Raw genomic sequence first — 21831 nt, 5'->3', positions numbered from 1 at the left:
ATGATTACATGCAGAATAACATATAATTTAGTAATTATACTCCTAGGTCTGCATCCAAATAAATAATACTTGGCCACAGGGAGACTTATACACAAATGTCTGTAACAGTATTATGCCTAAGAGCCAAAGGAAAAAACAAACAAAATTCCATTTGAGGGTGGACAGACAAAATGTGGTATGCTCACACACAGACTATCACCTTACGGTAAGAAGGAAGTCCTAGCCAGTGCTCCACTGTGAGGGACCCTTGGAACATGCTGAATGTAAGAAAGAAGACGACACCTGAGAGACAGAGATGAGGGCACCAGGCTCCAGAGAGGACAGTGACAGTGAGGACTTTGAGGTTTCCCTCTGGGGTGCTGAAAGGTCCTGACACTGATTTGTTGGTTGTTCTACAAATCTGAATACACTAAAGCTTTGAAACGTACATTTCAAATGACTGGGCTGTACATATGTGGCTTCAGTGGGACTTTTTAAAAAGGAGGGATCATGGGGCTAGAGAGAAGGCTCGGTGGCTAAGAGTGCATTCAGCTCTTGCTGAGGGCCCAGGTTGAGTTTCCAGCACCCACATGGGGCAGCTCACAGTCACCTATATAGAATTCTGTCTCCAAGGAATATGGCTCCCCTTTCTGACCTCCATGGGCACACACATATGTACATAATTAAAAGTAAAAATAAGGTCTCAGACAGGTGGTGATGGTGCACGCCTTTTATCCCAGCACTCNTTTTATCCCAGCACTCAGGAGGCAGAGGCAGGTAAATCTCTGAGTTAGAGGCCAGAGAAAGTTCAGGATGGCCAGGACTACACAGAGAAACCCTGATCAAAAAAAAAAAAAAAAAAAAAAAAAAAAAAACAGAACAGAACAGAACAGAACTCAGTGATGAAGAGCACTTGTTCTTTCAGAGGACATGGGTTTGATTCCAGTATCCGTGTGCTGATTCACAACCATCTGTAACTGCAGTTCCTAGAGATCTATTCTTGTGAGCTCCTTGGACACCAAGCACACATATGGTACACATGCATATATGCAGACAAAACACGTATAAAATAAGTCTAACAAAAAATTTAAAAATAAATTCTCTGTTAAAGGAGACAACAAAACCGAAACAATAATTATGCCGCACACTTACCTAGTCCTCCATTTTTGTTAAGGTTTAGTTCAGATTTCGTTTTAAAAAACTATTTTTATGTGTATGGGGGTTCTGCCTGCATGTATGTCTATGTTTCATATGTGTGCCCAGTGACTGTGGATCCAGAGGAGGCTGCCGGATCCCTGGAACTGGAATTATACTCAGCTGTGAGCCACCATGTGCATGTTGAGAACCTGGGTCCTCTGCAAGAAGAGCAAGTGCTCTTAACCACTGAGCCGACGAGACAGCTGCCTCTGTTTACAGTCGACACTCAGTTCTCAGGGCAGAGGTCCCTTGTCTATCTTAAAATTCTTCACCCTATCTACGTTCCTACCAAGATTAGCTACCGGGTCTAGTGAGGACGACGCAGCTGCTGCTTAGATACTGAAAGGTGACTTCTAACAGTTTCTGTAGGGTGATGTGGGGTAGAGCAAACCTCATTCCTCATTTGACTTCTCTATTTAATCAGAAATACTTCCCTGAATTAAATCTCTCTACTTCAGCTAAGGGTCAAGGTCTTGTGAAGAAACTTAAGTCTCTGCCTGCTTCTAAAGCACTTCCCTGCCCACCACGCTGCCCAGCCACTGGAGACTACAGAAGAATATCTGGATCCTCCGGACGCTGGAGACACATACACTGCCTCGTGGGAGCTACAGACTGGTGGCACTACATTTTACCAGCAGGTGTCACTCTCGAGCTTTTGAGTCTCAAGTGCCAAACCAGAAGGAAAAAGAAGCAAAACAGCCCTAGCAGCCAAGAGGGGAGCAGGGCTTGGGCAACAGGGAAAGAGCAAAGAGAGAACAGAAACCCCTTAAGTCATGTGACCTGGATTAACAGTTTACTGCTGTGAAACACCTTACTCCATCTTCATGGTCTAACCAAGAAAACCTTGAGACAAATGTCCACTGAACCTCGCTAGCAAACCCCAAAACTGTCAAAGGTTGTCAAAGACCAGGAAAACTTGAGAAGCTGTTACAAGCAAAAACTGCCAAAGGGGTTATGTATGACCGATGTCCTGGTAGGGAGCCTGCAGTGAAACACATCAGACAAAATACTCACCGAGTAAACAAAGCTTATCAAATGATGACGCCAGCTAGCCCACTAACTGGGACTAGCATTTCACATCTGTGCAGAATGTGAGCCATGAATGCAACTGGGTACTGAGTACGGAAAACCTTATTCTCCTATTTTTACAATAACCCGAAAACTCTTCTGAAATAAAAAGCATATGTTTAAAAAAAAATTACCACTAGCTGCCAATTTGGCCAAGTAGGATTCTATTTTAAGGTCTTGTTCCGACTGCTTTAAAATGGCTGCTTCTTTTTCAGGCACGTTCTTAAGTGACTGGAGGGCAGAAAAGTAAAAAAGTGGGCTTAAAAGACCAGACAGGACTTAGGGTGGCAAAAGAGAAGTCTGGGGACAGCAGATTCCTGCGGGCCCCAATTGCTTCCAGTCCTGTCCTGGCCACAGGGACCACCTTACCTCAAAACCCTACAGACATCCAGTATTCACTGCACACACAGCCCCACCCAGCCATGGTGGGTGACAGAGGTGGGAAGGTGAAGATGCGACCGAGAACTGGGCAGCCCCTGGGGTTAGTCAATCAAGGTCTTGTCAAAGGATAAATTGGCCTCTGAATAGTCATACACTCTAAACTTTCCTAAAGTCTCCAAAGACAATGGGGGCCCAAGTAATAATTATCTTAACTTAAAGGCCTTGGAAAACTACCCAATGTATATTGATTATTCAGTCTTTAAAATTTTAGTTATCACCCATTTTAAGAGAGAGAGAGAGAGAAAGAGAGAGGCAGGGAGTTATACGGGGTGGGTCCATTCACGCTGCTACAGTACGGAGGAGTGAGTGGTTTTCTTGCTTGAGTTTTAAATAAAAAACTGTGGTTGTGAAGGGATGGTGTGCCAGATTCCTGTCCCCATCGGCCACAATCTGAAGCGTCAGCTTTGCCTTCTTGGTAGGCAGCCAAACCTCAAGAAGAATGTCTGCCAAGTGGGAAAAGCAGTTTCGGTCGGTGAGACTCACTTCCAAGCATCAATCTTTTTGTTTTTTGTTTTTGTTTTTCCAGACACTGTCTCATACAGTAGCGGAGACTTGATGGAACTCATTATGTAGCCCAAGATGGCCTTGAACTCACAGTAATACTCCTGCCTCTACCTCCTCAGTGCCAGGGTTATAGATGTAAACCAGAATGCTCAGCTACCAAACTTCAGTCTTTTAAAGAGGTAGGGTACTGGGGTATTCCCCTTTTCAAAAAAATAAAGACAGACAGACAGAGACAGAGACAGAGACAGCGACAGAGACAGAGACAGAGACAGAGACAGAGACAGACAGTAATAATACAAGTGAAAATTGGAGCCAGGCACCATAGCTGTACACAGAGCTGAGGCAGGAGGATTGCCACAGGCTTGACGCTAACTTGGGTTAGATAGTAAGTTCTGGGCCAGCTTGAGAAATAAGATAAGATCTTGTACTGGGAAAAAGAAACGTGAGCAGGGTGGTGTACTCCTGTAGTCCTAAACACTGAAGGAGCCAATGCTGGCTTCACGTTCAAAGCTCTCCTAGGCTACAAAATGAGCTCAAGGCCAGCTTGAGTAGCTTAGTAAAACTCTGCCTCAAAGAGTAGGGGTCCAGCTCGGTACAGAGCATATGAAGAGCAAGTATGAGTCCCCTGGTTTAATCCTCAGTACCACATAAGAGAGAAACCGACAGAGACAGGGGACAGATGGAGAGACAGAGACAGGGACCAGGGAGATGGCTCAGGCACTAAAAGATCTAACTGAAGAATCTCCACAGGCCAAGTTCAGTCTCTGGAACCCATGTGAGAAACTGGATGCAGTGGTGCACATCTGCAACCCCAGCACTCCTACAACTGAGATGGGAGGCAGAGGCAGGAGACTCGCCACGCTCACGCACCAGCAGCCAGGACTACAGGGAGCAGCAGAAATAAGAGAAACCATGCAACCAGGTGGAAAGCAAGAGCCAACTCCTGAAGTTGTGCTCTGACTTCAAATGTGTGTTATGACATGCATGTGTGTGCAGAAACACACACAGACATATACACATGCACAAACATATACACACACACATGCACACACATACATACACACACACATGCATGCACATATACACACACACAGACACACATGCACACACACATACATAAATAGTGTTTTGTATTTTTTTCTTTTAAAGAAAGGAGGATGGGAGGAAAGAAAAAAGTAAAAATCCAGCCCACCGTACCTAAGAGGCTGGCAGTGCAGAGTAGAAGCTGAGAGTGTGAGACACTTCACCTCTATCTTACATGCACTCTTGGTGAGTGCATTCAGTATAAAATGCTAGTGAACCCATCACTGCTAAGAACCAAGCGCTACCCGTGTGGGTCTAACTCAGGAAAAGTGAGAACAAGCAGCAGTGACTTACTACCTACGGGAATGAGATGAGTGGGCTGTGACTCTTCCAGTTTGTTCCTCAGCCAGTCGAAATCCTGGTATCGTCGACGAACAGAATATTCTGGCAAGTCAAACTCCACCCGTGTGCTCTGCAAGTAAGAAGAGAGAGGGGAGTGCACATGTGAGGAGGAGTGTTTTCTGACCAGGGGAAGGAGACACATAGTTTCAGAAATCAAATAAGGTGAAGACACCCCTCCTTCCACCCATGCACAGCTGAATGGCAGAGTTTACCAGCAGGCTGCACAGTCAAGGAGCTAGGATGGAGCCTGACATAGTGGTGCACGCCTTTAGTCCCAGTACTCAGTGGGCAGAGGCAGGCAGATCTCTGAGTTCAAGGCCAGCCTGGTCTAAAAGGCAATTTCCATGATAGCCAGGACCACACAGAGAAACCCTTTGTCTTAAAAACCAATCGACCCATCAATAGGAGCTAGGAAACATAAGACCTTTGGTTTGGCTTGAGTTTTTGGTTTTTTGTTTGCTTTTTTTTTGAGGGGGGTGTTATTTTCCTGCCCTCAGGAAATGAAACTCAGTTATTCTTCAGAATTGTCTAGAACATTTGATTCATTTCCTCCAGCTTAACTCTGAAAGGGTTGTAGGTTTTTTTCCCCCCTGAATAATGTAATTTCAGATACTGCTGAACCAACACAAATCGGCAAGGAGGAATGGTGTTTCCCTGTTGCACATGCTGACAAGCTTTGCTGAAGGGAAGGACCAGTCAAGCAGAGACCACAGAACACTGCTCCCTCAGCACACAATCTACGGCACTCAAGGCAGATGTGAAGGAAAGCTGTGAGTTCAACGATAGCCTGGCTAGCCTACATAGGGAGTTCCAGGCCAGGAAGGCTACATAGTCAGACAAAAACAAAAACAAAGGGAAAAGAAAAAGGGAAGGAAGGAAGGAAGGATGGAAGGTAAGAAGACATTTTGCTTCAACTACCAGAACAATGACCTTGATAGCATACTACATGTTAGATCTAGATGAGGCAATATCTAGAAAAAAGATAACAAAACGCCATTGTGTGTGGAAAATGTTAATGGTCTACCCTAATCCTAAATTTTTTTTATTTTTATTTTTATTTTTGGTTTTTCGAGACAGGGTTTCGCTGTATAGCCCTGGCTGTCCTGGAACTCACTCTGTAGACCAGGCTGGCCTCGAACTCACAGAGATCCTCCTGCCTCTGCCACCCTAGTACTGGGATTACAGGTGTGCACCACCACTGCCCAGCATATTTGATTATCTTAAAACTTCAAGAAAAATAATGACTGAAAAATATAAAAATGTAGACAGTCCCTCTAAATAGGAAATAAATTAATATTTAAGTTTATAAACTTCCACTTTTTCTACGCATATTCATTCAGTTTCTGTAGCACATTAAGACATCTGGAACACCTTTGTGCCCAGATCATTACAATCACTTAACACATGCATAAATTTCAACTAAGAGGTTATAACATGATTAAACCAAACCGCTATTTAAATTGTTTCTAATCTTTTAATCAATAAACAATGTTACAGTAAACATAATCAGGCTTCTGTCCATTAGTCCCACTAAAATAATTTCCTAAGGATAAAATTGCTGGATTAAAAAAAAAATACTTTTTTTTTTTTTTTTTGAGACAAGGTTTCATTGTGTAGTCCTGATTGGCTGGCCTGGGACTTCTCACTTTATAGACCAGTCTGGCCTTGAACTTGGAGATTTATCTGCCTCCCAAATGTTGTGATTAAAGGTGCACATCCTGATGCTCACCAAGACAGGATCTCTTGGTGTTGAGCACTGCTTATTCCAACTTCTGGGGATCCTCTTGCCTCAAACTCTATCTCATAGTAGGAGCACTGGGATTGCAGATGCTCTACTATGTCCAGTTTTATGTAAGGTCCAAGACTCAAATTCTGGACCTTACCATGTATGGCAAACTTTATCCACTGAGTCATATACAGTGTATGGGTGCTCTACTGCATGTATGTCTGTGCATATTTCTTTACTAGATCCCTAGAGAGGACAGAAAATGGCATCAGATCTTTTGGAACTGGAATTGGAGGTGGTTATAAGTTGCCATGTGGTGTAAGAATTGAACCCAGGTCTCTAGAAAAGCAGTCAGTGCTTTTAACCACTGAGCCATCTCTCCGGCCCCATCAATGCTCCATTAGGGACCACAGGGCAGGAGATATTTATCTGACACCGCAGGGTAAATATAATTGTGAAACAGAAAGGCTCATTCTTTTTAGACTCAAATTTTACTTTATTACCACAGCTCGTTCTATGAAAATCATACTGACACACAGAATCAAATGACATAAATTAAATAGGTAGGAAAGATGCAGGGAAAACAAGAACGGGGAGTCTAGCAGAGAAGAGCCAAGAACGAGGCCAGCACTGCACCCTTACAACACAACTCTGCTGCAGTCAGCCACGAGCACTGCTGACTTCATGGAGAGGAGTCTCCAATTCACAAAGCGTGCTGCTCAACAAACCCCAGGGATGAGCACAGCCAGCTTTCCTCTGTGAAACTCGGTAAACAGAAAGGGGTGGGGAAGAACCAGAACTCCATCATCATCAGCGAAGACCTCAACCCTGTCCCTCCACACTGTGTCTAGAACCTATGGTGTCCATCAGAGATCACCGCAGGCAGCGGGCAGCCCCAGTCAGATCTGAGGCAGTCACCGAGCACAGAGGGACTGCATGCTCACCACACAGTCAGCTCTGCTGCTCTTCCTGAGCACCTCTTTAGTCATCTCTGGAAACATTAGCATCAGCACACAATCTAATCCACACCCAGCAAGACAGGCTGGACCTAGACTCCACAGACCACAAAAGGTCCCCCTTCCACCAGTCTAGATGGCAAATGGCTCTGGGAAACCCAGTGCCCTACAGACTTCTATCCTACAGACAATATTACAGGCACCCAAGGATTTTGAATAGACATTTTAAATTTTTAAATTGTTCAAAAACAGTCTCCAATGCCAATAGAATCTATGGTGGGTTTAATGAAACTGGCCAAAACACCGAATTGATTTAGCCAACAACTCTAAAGCTAAGACCGTCGGCTGATAACTCTTGTGCCTGTAGCAATAACAGGCAAAGAGCAACACCTCTACACCAGGGTCCCTAACACTGCCAAGAAGCTCCAACACTCCCAGCACCACGCAACCTCAACAGTCCCATCACCAGTTAGGAAAAAGCTGTAGACACCTCAAAACTCCTGCTTCAAAACCTCCCATGTATTCCTGCCAGATGATCTTCTCACTCTGCCCCAGATAAAACTGCAGCTATAAGCAAAGAACCCCTTCCCTTCCTGTCACGAGACAAGCTTCCCTTCCTTTTTCCAGACAATGGAGAAAGTGTGCTTCTCTTTTTGCACTTCCGGCTTACTCTCCACTCTTCACCCATATCTGCTCTCCCACCAGCCCTGTCCATCTTGCTCTTAATTCTCCTTCATCCTCAGAAATAAAAACACATAAGCATATTACAGACCCAGTGATACATAGCTCTAATTCCAGCACTCAGGAGACAGAGGCGGGAAGGATCAGAAAAGAGTTCTAGGCAAGCCTGGGCTACACAGCAAGTGTGACGTCAGCAAGGCTCTGTCTAACACACTTACACCCACACACACATTCACACACACACAGCTCTCTCATTCAAGCACACTCTTGCAGTTACTGCTGTTTCTTTCTTTCTTTTTTATTATTTTCTTTATTTACATTTCAAACTTTATCCCCTTTCCTCATTTCCTCTCCAAACTGTCCCCCCATTCTCAGCCCCTTCCCCCTGCTCACTAACCCATCCACTCCTGCTTCCTTGTCATGAAATACACTGGGGCATTGAGCCTTCACAAGACCAAGGGCCTCTCCTCTCATCGATGTCCCACAAAGCCATCCTCTGCTACATATGTGGCTGGAGGCATGGGTCTCTCCATGTGTACTCTTTGGTTGGTGATTTCGTCCCTGGGAGCTCTGGGGGTACTGGTTGGTTAAGAGGAACACACCTCCAGTACTGGTGGGATTGCAAGTTGGTAACAACCACTCTGGAAATCAGTTTGGTGGTTCCTCAGAAAATTGGACATAGTACTACCTGAGGACCCAGCTATACCACTCCTGGGTATATACCCAGAAGATGCTCCAACTTGTAATAAGGACACATGCTCCACTATGTTCATAGCAGTCTTATTTATAATAGCCAGAAGCTAGAAAGAACCCATGTGTCCCTCAACAGAGGAATGGATACAGAAAATGAGGTACATTTACACAATGGAGTTCTACTCAGCTATTAAAAACAATGAATCCATGAAGTTCTTAGGCAAATGGATGGAACTAGAAAATATCATCCTGAATGAGGCAACCCAATCACAAAAGAACACACACTCACTGATAAGTGAATATTAGCCCAGAAGTTCGGAATATCCAAGATACAATTCACAGACTACATGAAGCTCAAGAAGAAGGAAGACCACAGTATGGATACTTCGGTCCTTCTTAGAAAGGTGACCAAAATACCCATGGGATAATATACAAAGACAAAGTTTGGGGTAGAAACTGAAGGAAAGGCCATCCAGTGACTGCCCCACCTGGGGATCCATCCCATATACAGTTACCAAACCCAGACACTATTGTGCATGCCAAAAAGTGTTTGCTGACAGGAGCCTGATATAGCTGTCTCCTGAGAGGTTCTGCCAGTGCCTGACAAATACAGAAGTGAATTTTCACAGCCATCCATTGGACTGAGCATAGGGTCCCCAATGAGGAGCTAGAGAATGGACCCAAGGAGCTGAAGGGGTTTGCAGCCCCATAGGAGGAAGAACAATATGAAGCAACCAGTACTGCTGTTTCTTGATGCTCTGTTCTTGCTTCACTGCCAAGCTAGCTGCTCACATCTTTTCCCCCTTCCTCCCATTCACATTCATTTGCAAATCGCACCAGGGAAACTCCTCAAACCACATCGCTCTAGCCACCTGAGGCTTCCAATGTGAAACTGGCCAGAGCAAAGGAGGTGGAAATGACTGAGTAGCAGACACAACCCTAGCTGTGCCTCCAGGTGACTCCAGCTCCACTCCAACTGACAGTGCAGACCAACCATCATGTCAGCACAGCACAGTTATTAAGAGAATGGTCTCTGCACTCAAACTCCAGCCACACCGCATGTGTTACTGAGCAATCACATCCATGTCACTGTATTGAAGTTCTGTTTTAACAATAAGAATAGTTGCGACAGTCATGATAGCAGCTGCACACACACACACACACACACACACACAAACACAAAACCAACGATCCCGTGGAGAGAACAGGACTCCAGTCTCAGATGACAGCAAGTGTGCTGCCTGGGACTTGCTAGCACAGAACAGCATCTGCAATGCAGTAATGAGCTGGCTGCACACAAATGCTCATTTTCATGAAAGAACAGAGGCATCCCACAGTTACTTCTGACTGTGAGTTTATGGGCATGTTTGCATTTTATTATTTTAGCTTACTTTCCTTTTCTGTTTTCTACAACAGATTAAGTACATAAAATAAAAATTGAAATTTCCACCACAAAATGGATAGACACGTGGTGAAGTGTCCAATAATTAATTAGCTGTTACTGTGTTGTGACTTTCTAAGAGGCTGAAGAGAAAACAGCAAGGAGCTGCCAGCCCTGAGAAGGGGCTGTGCTGACCTCCAGGTCACAGAGGAAGACAAGAACCGTAGGGATTTGATGGAGCACTCCATAACAAAATGCCTTCAGCTAATTTCAGCTCAGGCAACATGGCTCTGTACCAGTCGTCAGGAATCTGAATTAGAGGGGCCAGAGAGGTAGCTCAGTGGACAAGACTGCTGGATGACTCCAAAGACCAGGTTTGAGCCTTAGCACCCACGCAGCAGCTCATGATCATCTGCAGCACCAGTACCAAGGCATCCAACGCTGGCTTTGGCCTCCAAAGGGCACCAGACATGCAGATGGTACCTAGACATGCATGTAGGCAAAACACTCATACATATAAAGTAAAATGTTAAACATTAAAAAAAAAGAAACAGTCTGAATTAGGGGCATAATAACACACACCTTTAGTCCCAGTATTTAAGAGCCAGAGGTGGGCAGATCTCTGAGTTCCAGACTAGGCAGGGCTACATAGTGAGACCCTGTCTCTCACCACCACTACCACCACCACTATCAGTTGGTTTCAGGCCCCAGAACAAGCAGATGAGGTGCCTATTTTACATACCAAAGCAGACCTGGCCTCCAGGTTCTCCCAGCATCCTTCAGTCCCTACCTGGCACACCCTGCCCCCAACCCTGAACTCTAGCCCAGTGGCTGGGCTGCCCTTCTTCCAGAGGCTCTTTGCTGTATAACTCAAACATTTTGGTTTTTCCTCCTCCTCCTTTTCTTCCTTTTCCTCCTTTTCTTCCTCCCCCTCCTCTTCCTCTTCTTCTCTATCCTCTTCCCAGCCCCTTCTTCCTTCTTTGTGAGCAAGCACACGTTCTCTTCACTCTCTCCTCTCTCTCTTTCCCCATGGCGACTTCCCTGGTCTCCTTCCTTGGGGCCATCAAACTCACCCACCCAGGGACACCTTCCCAATAAACCTGCATTTATATATTTTTTAATCTGGCTTGAATTGGCCCATTTTACTGGTGGAGAGATAATTTATCAATCACCACCACACTCATCATTTAGAGGATCTGGAATCAGAGCCTTGAACCTGTAGCACCGCCTGCTCTGCACTAGCTGTCTGAGGTCCTCAGCAGAATGCAAGTCCCAATGCAGGATCTTGTGACCTCATCTTCCTCTTTCTCATTCCCAGATATCACTATCTATCATGATAATAAAACGTAAGGTCTCAGCAGTGACTGCTCACCCCAGTGGAAAACCAGGATATAATTTAGAAATGGCAGTTTCTCAGTTACAAGGAATCAAATAACCCCAGGAGAAAGGACAGAGATAAGAATGCAGAGGGGAGGGGTAGGCTAGGATGGAGCAAGAAGAGGAGAGATGGGGGAGTGATAGCAGGTGCATTAGCCAGTGAGCCAGGTAAGCCCTGCAGGAATCTCTTTACTGTGTGTGGCCAGGAACAGGACTGCAGGGTACAGGAATCAAGCACTGTAGAAAACTGTCAGGGTGCGTAAGGGCTGCTTGCCAGCAAGGCAGTCACCCTGCCACCAGGCCGCTTGCTTATGTACCCAATCAAGAAAAGCAGGTTTTGTGTTTTACTGACTGCAGGGTGAAAAGTAACCTCACCCGGAGGGAGAGGTAACAAATGCTAAGAATTCTTGGAGCTATGCAAATCACCCCAGGCCCTCACTCAGACCTGTGCGTGGGAGCCAGGTGCGAAAAGACGGGGGTGGGGTGACTTTAAAAAGCTGAGAATGGTTTAAATGTCCACCAAAAAAATTTTTTTAAAAAGACATTTGTATAATCATTGCATAATCAGGCAGAGGCCCAGAGAGTGAGCTAAGTGTAGCGATGCAAGCAGAAGGGCCTCAGCAGCGATGTCCAGTGGGAGGAAAAGCAAGAGCGCACACGCACTGGAACCCACACAGTGTGCACTCTTAAGTACGTGTGTGCCATAAATGAAAGAAGTGGAGGCACTCCGCTGCAGCGATGGCTGCTTCTGGTGAGAAGATTGTCAGCCAAGGAGAACAGGGAGGCCAGGCTTGTGCCTCTGTATTTGTTTGTGTTTTACAACCAGTTAAACTATTTGTGATTTTAAAACACAGTATTTCCATCCAATAAAAGATGAAGAAATGTGTGAACATATTTCATTCTGTTTATCTTTCCTAATAATTTAAACAGGTATAGAACTTACCAAAATTTTACAATTAAAAAAAAAAGTTTGTTGAGTATAGAGGCACACCCTGTCATCCTAGAGGATCAAGAGTTCAAGGTCAACCTGGGCTACACACAGCAAAACCTTGCTCCAGCCCCCCCAAAAATCATTAATAAATCATTTTCTTAATTGAAGTAAAAAGGAGGCCAGGAACATAGTTCAGTGGTACTGCACTTGCCTGGCATGAGTGAAGCCCCAAGTTCAATTCCCAATATAACTGGGGTGTGAGAGGCTGAGGACTGAAGAAGAAGAGAGATGCAGTTTATCTGAGCTACTAACACCACCCATAAAAGTTCATGAAACATCTGTAATTCTTTCCACAGTATGTGGTTTGTGGTAAAGGAAAAACAGAAAAAGAATGCTTTCCTGACTAAAGCACTTACTACATACATACATACATATGTGTACACACACACACAAACATATATATCCTGGTCACACTCGCTACCTCCCTCTTAGTCCCTCCTAACCCTACCAAGTTCTCCCCACCCCACCCCAACTCTGCCAGGTCCCCATCCCTCTTTCCTGTCTTTTTGCTTTTTGTAAAGTACTTTCAAATTATAAAATACAAAGTGATGGTAAGAATTTTCTCCTTAGTAATAGAGATGATTTAGATCAGCAATTTCCTATTAAGGAGCAACCTTGTTCCCCAGCAGATATTTGGCAGTGTCTGAATATATTTGATTGTCACAAAGGGAGTTGGAGATAGTTGGAAAGAGCTACAAGTACCTAGTGACAGGGCCTAGGGGTATCGCTACACATCCTACAGAAAGTGTTGCTCATCCCAAAAGATGGATATTGTCAGTCAAGAAACCCTGCATGAAAAACAACACAGCCTAGGGATGGGGCTCAGTGGTGGAGTGCTTATCTGCCCAGCAGGCATAAGGCCCTAGGATCTATCCCCACCCTTCCGCCAAAGAGTAACAATTAAAGTATTCTTTTACAAGTAAATTATATAAAGAATAGGAACACTGTAGTCTTAAAAATTCATGTTAGAAACATACTTAACAATTTTGTAGCCCCATACAAGTTATTCAGTTTCCTCACCTATAAAATTCTAACTAACAAAAGCCTTTTAGGATTGCTGTGAAAACTGTCCTCTGTCTGTCTGGTAGAAGGCATGGCAGGCCGTCACAAGGCTTAGGTTCAGGCCCCTTCTGTCTTTAACTACATTTAGGCCAAATTACAACCAGGGTCTCATTACAGATTTAAGTGGATATAAGGCCATGCATATTGTGAAATGGACACATTAAGCAAAACTGGCATATGACACAGAGGTATCATGGGGACTAAATGTTTAATTTAAACTACTTCAGCCACAACTTCTCCTCATTTTAAGAATAAAAAAGTATATAATCCTTTTAACTTTTAATATAATCATTCTATCCCATAACTATAGTAAAAGTAACCAGAGGAGACGAAGCAAAGGCAAAGGGAAGGGTCTCAGTCCACAAAGGGCACTGTGGTTCTGGGAGGATCCCAGTTCATGAAGAGCACTGTTCTAGGTTGATTCCTACGGCTGCGATAAAACACCAGGACCAAACTTTGGAAGGAGAGGGTCTATTTTGCATACACATCCCAATAGGAGCTTAGAGGCAGGAACTGATGCAGAAACCATGGAGGAAGGCTGCTTACTGGCTTGCTTCTGGAGGTTTGTTACCTTATACATCACAGGACCACCTGCCCAGGGGTGGCACCACCTATACTGGGATGAGACTATGCCAATCATTAATTAAGAAAATGCTCCACATACTTACCAACAGGCAGTCTTATAGAGGCATCTCCTTAATTGGAGATCCCTCCTCCAGATGACCCTGGCCTGTGTCAACTGACCAAACACAAAAGCACATGTCTGAACCCCGACATTCTGAAACAAGACCTACTTTGGTGGTGATCCTGTATGTGATGTAGGTCTCCATTGTGCAGACGTGCTTCTTAGGATCATCTACTGTGACAAAGAGGTCTCTGGTTTCACCATCAATGTCATCATCAAGCTGAAGTCTGTTCAGAAGGGAAGATGAAGAAGCTGGGCTGGAAGTGCCTGCTGGAGTACCACCGTTGGGCAAGATGAGATCCTGGAGGAAGAGAAGAACATCCTTAGACCACAGGGATGGAGAACCTCACCAACCACAGCTGCCGCAGCCACCTCAGAAACACCTCAACAACAACTTTGACAGCACCAGTGCTTCTGTTCACTCCACGTGTCTCAAATGAACAGCTCAAAGAGGACCTCAAGCTGGAGCTGGAGCGGAGGCCTTGGAGGGATGCTGCTTACTGACTTGTTCTCCATGGCGTGCTCAGCCTGCTTTTTGAGAACACCCCAGGATCACCTGCCCAAGGATGGCACCTCTTACAGTGAGTGTGGCCTTCCCGCATTAATCATTAATCAATACAGTGCCCCACAGACCTGCCAACAGACAATCTGATGAAGGTATCTTCTCAACTGAAGTTCACCTTCCCAGATGACTCCAGCTTATGGCAAGTTGACAAAACCTTGATAACCAGCACCTTAGCCCATCATACAATCTGTCCTCTTTTGTATTTAATTCACAATTTCAGATTTAAAGAGATCAAAGAGATAGACAGAAAAATATCAGAGAGTGATAGAAGGAGGGTAGAATGGAAGGAGGGAGGAAGTGGGGTGGGACAGGTAGGCAGGCAGGAAAAAAGGAAGAAAGAAGGCCAATAGACTTACAAAACAACAGCTTTCATTCTTTCCCCTTAGGATGAAGGTGTAAAGCTACCTGAATAAACTGCATGTTAAGAATTTGTTACAGTGTACAGCAGGGTGGGAGTGAGCATGGTCCAAGGGACCCTGGGCACATGACCTTTGTACTTAGAAAAGTGAAATAAAGGTTGTAGAAATATTTAAAAAAAAAAAAAAAAATTTTTTAAAAATATAACTTTTTTTTTTTTTTTTTTTGGTTTTTTCGAGACAGGGTTTCCTTGTACAGCCCTGGCTGTCCTGGCATTCACTTTATAGACCAGGCTGGCCTCGAACTCAGAAATCCACCTGCCTCTGCCTCCCGAGTGCTGGGATTAAAGGCGTGCGCCACCACGCCCGGCCCAAATATAACATTTTAAAAAGGCTATAGTGATTTGAATGAAAATGGCTCCCATAGGCTCATGGGGAGGGAGTGGAACTATTAAGAGGTGTGGCCTTGATTCAGGAACGTCACTGGGGGTGGGCTTTGGGATTTCAAATGCTTGAGCCAGTGCAGTGTCTCTCCCTACTGCCTGCTGATTGGATGCAAAACTCTCTGCTACCTCTCCAGCACATCCGCCTGCATGCCACCATGCTTCCTGCAATGACTCTGTTGGACTAAACCTCTGAACTGTAAGCTGGCACCAATTAAATGATTTCCTTAAGACATTTAATTAAGAGTTGCTATGGCCATGTCACCTCTTCCCAGCAATAGAAACCCTAAGACAAAGGCCCAGTCCAATGGTCTTGTTGTTAGGACTTAACAAGGGAACAGAGCCCTGTCTAGAAGTTGTTAAGAGCCCTGAATGTTACCTCTGATAGCACTGCAAGACAAAGACTAAGAATGTGGCAAGAAAGTGACATGATAGCAATGGAAAGGCATTGGTGACCCAGATCATAGGGTGGGTAAAGGAAGTGCTCTGGAGGTTGCTGTGACCTGTCCCCTAAAAGTCACCTTGGCAGTCATATCCATGAGCTACAGTTGATCAGAGGAGACCCCAAAGAAAAAGACAAGACAGGAAAGCATGGCCTGGGGTGAAGAGAAATGTCATCCTCCTAGGTGGGTGATAGAGCACACAGAACGTTCTTTTCTTTGCTCCCATCTGCACCAACCACAGATCATGGAATCAGACACGTAAGGCAATGTCAAAAATAAAAGGTTTGCTGAGCATGGTAGTGCATGCCTTTAACTTTAGCACTTGAAAGGCTGAAGCAGGTAGATTCTCTGAGAGTTCAAGGCTAGGCTGGACTATAGAAAGAGTTCTAGAAAGCCAAGGCTATATAAGAGAGAGAGAGAGAGAGAGAGAGAGAGAGAGAGAGAGAGAGAGAGAGAGAGACCTGTCTTTTAAAAATAAGTTTCTATAACTATTAAAATGGTGTCATCTTTACAGATGACACTCATGGGTACAAACTCCCAACCCTACACTGTGCTTCTCTGGTGCTTTGAATAGGTTTGACCCACCCACAGATTCATGTGTTTGAATGCTTGGTCATAAGGAGTGGCACCAGTGGGAGGTGTGGCCTTGTTAGAGGAAGTGTGTCACTGTAGAGGCAGGGCGTTGATGTTTTAAATGCTCAAGTAACTCCCAGTGTGAAACACATCCAGTCTCCTCTTTGCTGCCTTTGGATCAACGTAGAACTTTCAGCTCCTCTAGCACCACATCTGCCTGGACACTGCCATGTTTACCATCATGATGGTAATGAACTAAGCCTCAGAAACTGTCAGCCAGCCCCGAATTAAATGTTTTCTTTTATAAGAGTTGCCTTGGTCATGGTCTCTTCACAGCAATAGAACCCTAAGTAAGACAGCTCCTGTCTCAGCTATGCTTCCAACCACAGGACAGCGTGAGGGGCCATCCGCTGGGGCTCCATGCCCTCTGCAGCTGCTCTGCTAACCACTGCACAAAAGTATGAAAGAAATAAAAATCCTTGGCCAAACAATCAGCTCAAACTGACCTAGCCTGGCCACTTCCAGAAGCCACCATGTTGTCACATACTGTCTCTGAAATCTACCCCATCTTAGATAGGTGTCTCCAAGTATATGAGATGCTCTCTCTTCTTGAGTCTTCCCCGACCCACTCCTCTGTATATCTGGTAGGCACCTGCACTGAAGCAACTATCAATAGTAATCATTGATCTACGGGCTGAAGAGATGGTTCAGTGGCTAAGAGCACTTGCTGCTCTTGCAGAGGACTAATAAGGTTTAATTCCCAGCACCCATCTGGTGGCTCATAACTGTCTATAACTCTAGTTCTAAAGTATCTAAAAAAGTTCTGTATGGCATCTGCAAGTACCACACATACATGCGGTGCATATACATATCTGCAAGCAAAGCATTCACACATAAAAATCTTTTTAAATCTTTTATACACTCAACTTATCCAATGTATATAAGCTATCAAACAATGGCTTCTCCTTGTGTGTGCCTGAATACACGTGTGTGCGCTGTGCTACTGTAACTATCTATCTGCCATCTCTTTCCCTGGTCTACAAAGACCTATGCTAACTTTCCCAGGCTTTGCCTAGGGACCTCAGCCTGTAACCTTTAGGAATAGCCACATATAATCTGAAATGCCCTGAGTATAGGGAGAGTCAAGCAATCAAATCAGGTCAGATCCTTCCCTCCTGGGACTCCCTAGCCAGGATGTAGTTCCTCGTTCCAGGTTCCAGGTGGGCACATGGGAACGACTGAGGAACCTCCAGTGCCCAAAGTCTCTGGAATAGAGAGGCTATCACTCTGACTGCACCCATGACTGCCCTGCAAGGTTAGCAAATCAGCCGTGATCTCTCTCCATGAAGACACAGACTGAAGAGAGGACCTAGCCTGCCCTAGCGTTTGGCGTGCCAGTGGTGAGCCCATGTTCCTTACCATGGAATTTTCCCAGCCTATTCCTCCTCTCCGTTCTCCAGTCATAGATCCTTCTAAGTAAACATAAAGCCGGTCAGGTAAAGCCAACATTTTCTTCAGGGTCATAAGTTTATCACAAAATGATTCTCAAGACATTGCCCCATGAGAAACAAAAGCAACAGGAAAACACCTTCGTGTTTAGGGGTGATGAGCAAGGGTTGGGTCCAGGCATCTCAGCTCAGCAGAGGGCTCAGCAGTGGAGTCTGCTGTGACCTGAACTCTTGAGTAGGCATTATCTCATGCTGGCAGCACCACCTACAGCCAACATGAATGCAGACACAGTTCTCCACACCACAGCTAGGGAGCTTCAAAACAAAACTAAACTAAATCCAAGGCTAGAAAGCTGACTCAGCTGTTAGCAAAGGGTACCCACATAGGGTAGCTCACGACTGTCTGTGACTCCAGCACTAAAGGGGCATCTTCAGGGGCTGGAGAGATGGCTCAGTGGTTAAGAACACTGACTGCTCTTCTGAAGGTCCTAAGTTCAATTCCCAGAAACCACATGGTGGCTCACAGCCATCCGTAATGAGATCTGACACTCTCTTCTAGTGTGTCTGAAGTCAGTTACAGTGTACTTACATAAAAATAATAAATAAATCTTTAAAAAAAAAAAAAGGCATCTTCAGACACCTGCACTCATGTGTACAAGCTCATACACTGACACAATACATAGGTATATAGTCAAAAATAAATAAGTAAATACAGCAAGCTCCAGGACAGCCAAGACTACTACATAATGAGATCGTGGCTTTTAAAAGAAGGTTTTAAAAATATATAAATCCAAATACGTCCCTTCCTTGCTTTAAATTCTCAAAACCATCCCATTACACAAGTCTAAACTCACTTCCATAGAGCGGGCATTACTGACCCGCCCCTCCCCTCCTCCACACACTACTTCCCTCCCTGAGTTCCTCCTACTCTCAATCACTGGCCTTCTGGCTGACCCTGCTCACTGTACCTCAGGCCTTTGTACTGTATGTTCTATGTGTGTATGTGTGTGTGTGTGTGTGTGTGTGTGTGTCCCAGTCCCAGATCCGGATGTGGCTCCCCCCTCTCTTCATACAGGCTGCTGCTGGAAGCTACCCACTTAAGAGGTCATCTCAGTCCAGTAAAATATAAAAGTATCCCTGTATCCTTTCATCGCTCTTCAACTCCTTCTCCAGCTTTGTTTCCCACAGGATTATCATTATTTGAACTTTATTGCATATTCACTGATTTGACTGTCTGACCCTCTACTCAGCTGTGAATTCCATGAAAGCAGAGACTATGCTGTACTGGGGGGTACTCGAAAAGTGGAGATGAATGAGTGTTAGAACAACAGAAGGTACCAGTTAGACACCTGGGAACTGAGAATACCTCCAAGGGTAACCTGAGCCACGCTGGCCATGTTAAAAGCCTCAAGTAGCAGGAACACTGTACCTTAGTTCTCCTATTTGCAATAAGGGTACAGCAGCACTGAGGGGGTCAGTATATGGGAGCGCAGAAGAATTTTAATCCAACAACATGGCAGCTCTGGCAAGGGATCACATCCAAAGCTATGATTTGGCTAGAATGCAGACAGCTGCACACCTTTAATCCCTCTGACTGGAACACATACCCTTGATCCCTCTGAATGCAATACCCTTAGTACACACCTTTAATCCCAAAGGATGACAACTAATTGAGGAGCAGACAAAGTGATGAATCAGAGGAAGATTTGTCAGAATTTATCAGAGCTAGGATACACCCAACTCACACAAGAACAGACAAGAAAGAGATGCTACTTAAAAGTCGTGAGGGAGAGAGGAAAGCTCAGAACAGTTGAGTTCAGTTGAGTGCAGCTGAATTCAGCACATGGAGTTCAGAGGCAGTCTTTTCAAGCAGAGCAATTCAGTCAGAAGTCAAGAGAAGCCTATTTGAATCAATCAGCTTGGAGAGGAGTTTGAGTCAGAACAGCTGAGTTGACAAGCCAGCCAGAGTTCAGAAAGAGCTAGAAAGGGTGAGTTTATTCAGTGTAACTCTCAGAGGCTGAAACATTCTAGGCTTACGTTAGCAGACAGAGGCTGGAAGGGGAAGCCTTCAAGGTCCAGGCTTGCCGAAGTTTAGATTGTACAGAGGCTAGAAGCTTCTAGGCCTAGGGATAGTTAGATAAAAACGTTCTGGGCTCAACCAGAACGTTCATAAAGCTCAAGAATGGCTCTCCTCTCATCACTTCATCTGAGGAAATACCAGCGAAATCACATTTACAGGGCAGTAACCAGAGGAGTGTGTGTGAACTGTGAGAGCATGGCAAGATGCATGTCATTGTTCAGTTTAAAATAATAATAATAATAAGAAGAAGAAGAAGAAGAAGAAGAAGAAGAAGAAGAAGAAGAAGAAGAAGATGATGATGATGATTTGTCTGTTAAGTACCTTTACATTTCATTGTAAGCTGTGGTGTAGGGTTTACCATGGGCACAGCAATGTTACTGAAAAGAAAAAAAATCACAGTAGAGACATAGCTGGTACCTCAAATTCATTTTCTTGCTGGTTTTATCATACAAACACCTATCTAGAATAATTCTTGTGAACTATGGTAACTGCTTGCTGATGAAAAAAAAAAAATACTCACTGCTGTAAAATGTCAACTCTCGCCTGTAAGAACATTCCTTCCTCTGTCCCCTGCCCATCACCCCATACCCAAGGAAGACACAGAGTGAACTTCATTGCTTTACAAACTCCTCTGGTTCAAAGATTTTCAGTTTCAAGATCTGTTATGGCCATCTGTTAGCAAGATAATTAACAGAAATCTCTGGTGGGGTTCTTCATTACGTTAACAGGTTTACAAAGGCAGTATGGCATCTACCGGGAACCAATAGGGATGCAGTGAAACACAAGGCAGGCTAAAATAACCCAGCTTCTCTAAGGACACCACTGGGGAAATCTGGGGAATGTGATGACTCCACTTCAGAAAAGCCTGGCAAAGCAGCTCACAGCGACCCACAGCAGAGAAGGACAGCACCCTGTCCACAGCCTGTACCTGCCTGGTATGCCCTAATGCACATGCACAGTGGACACCTAAAGAAGGAATGTCCTACACAGATCAAACAGATGATTCTGCTGTGAACTTCAACTTAAACTCACTAGGGAGAGTCAACTCAAAAGGAAAAACCTCAAAAGCGTGCTTGTCAAAGATACTCAGAACAGAATGGCAAACACCATGAAACCTGGAAAATAACCAGGACCCATGGTGTTTACAGCAGCAAGACAAAATGTTGCACACTTGTTATAAAAGCTGGAGAGAGAGGACGGTGCCTGTAATCCCAGCACTAAGGTGGCAGAGGCAGGAGGGCTACAAGTTTAAGGCCAGTTTGCATTATAGAGCAAAGCTAGGCTTAAAGAATAAATAGGTAGGTGGAAGGAATGTAGGAAGGAAGGAAGGAAGGAAGGAAGGAAGGAAGGAAGGAAGGATAGACAAACAGACAGACAACAATTATAAATATAGACTTCTAGACCATCTCAGTAAGTTACCCACAGCAGCTTACTCCTCTCCATCCTACCCTCAGACACTAACTTAGATTCTAAAGAATAGGCAACAAAAAGAACTGGGTAAAAGGTGATAGGAAAAGCAGTATGACTCTGGAAATCAGGAGAGGGTCATCCAAGTGCCAGACTCTCTAAAATGTTCTACCAGACACAAGTGGGACACAGCTGAAGAGGGAGCCACGAGGCACCTTTAACAGTTTTTGAGGCTATTTACTGTCACTGAGGCTCACAAACAACCCTGTCATGTACACCCTAATTTGAAAATGCAGTTGTGGGGTTGGGGTAGGTAAGACAATGAGACAAAGAAAGTCTTCTGGCTGAGG

General features: G+C 44.7%; 1 protein-coding gene across 1 annotated transcript in view; it reads right to left on the bottom strand.

Moving 5' to 3' along the window:
- Snx30 (sorting nexin family member 30) overlaps positions 1–21831 on the bottom strand; it is a 99553-nt gene that overhangs the window by 34079 nt on the left and 43643 nt on the right. The window contains exons 2-3 of the mRNA XM_021161448.1: positions 14276–14467; positions 4574–4684 (exon numbers count right to left, since the gene is read on the bottom strand). Of these exons, the coding sequence (XP_021017107.1) occupies positions 4574–4684; positions 14276–14467 (303 nt within the window). The remainder of the gene's footprint in view (positions 1–4573; positions 4685–14275; positions 14468–21831) is intronic.

This window comes from Mus caroli, chromosome 4 (assembly GCF_900094665.2).
Source record: "Mus caroli chromosome 4, CAROLI_EIJ_v1.1, whole genome shotgun sequence".
Taxonomy (NCBI): Eukaryota; Metazoa; Chordata; class Mammalia; order Rodentia; family Muridae; genus Mus; species Mus caroli.
This window is presented reverse-complemented; position numbering and strand designations above follow the sequence as displayed.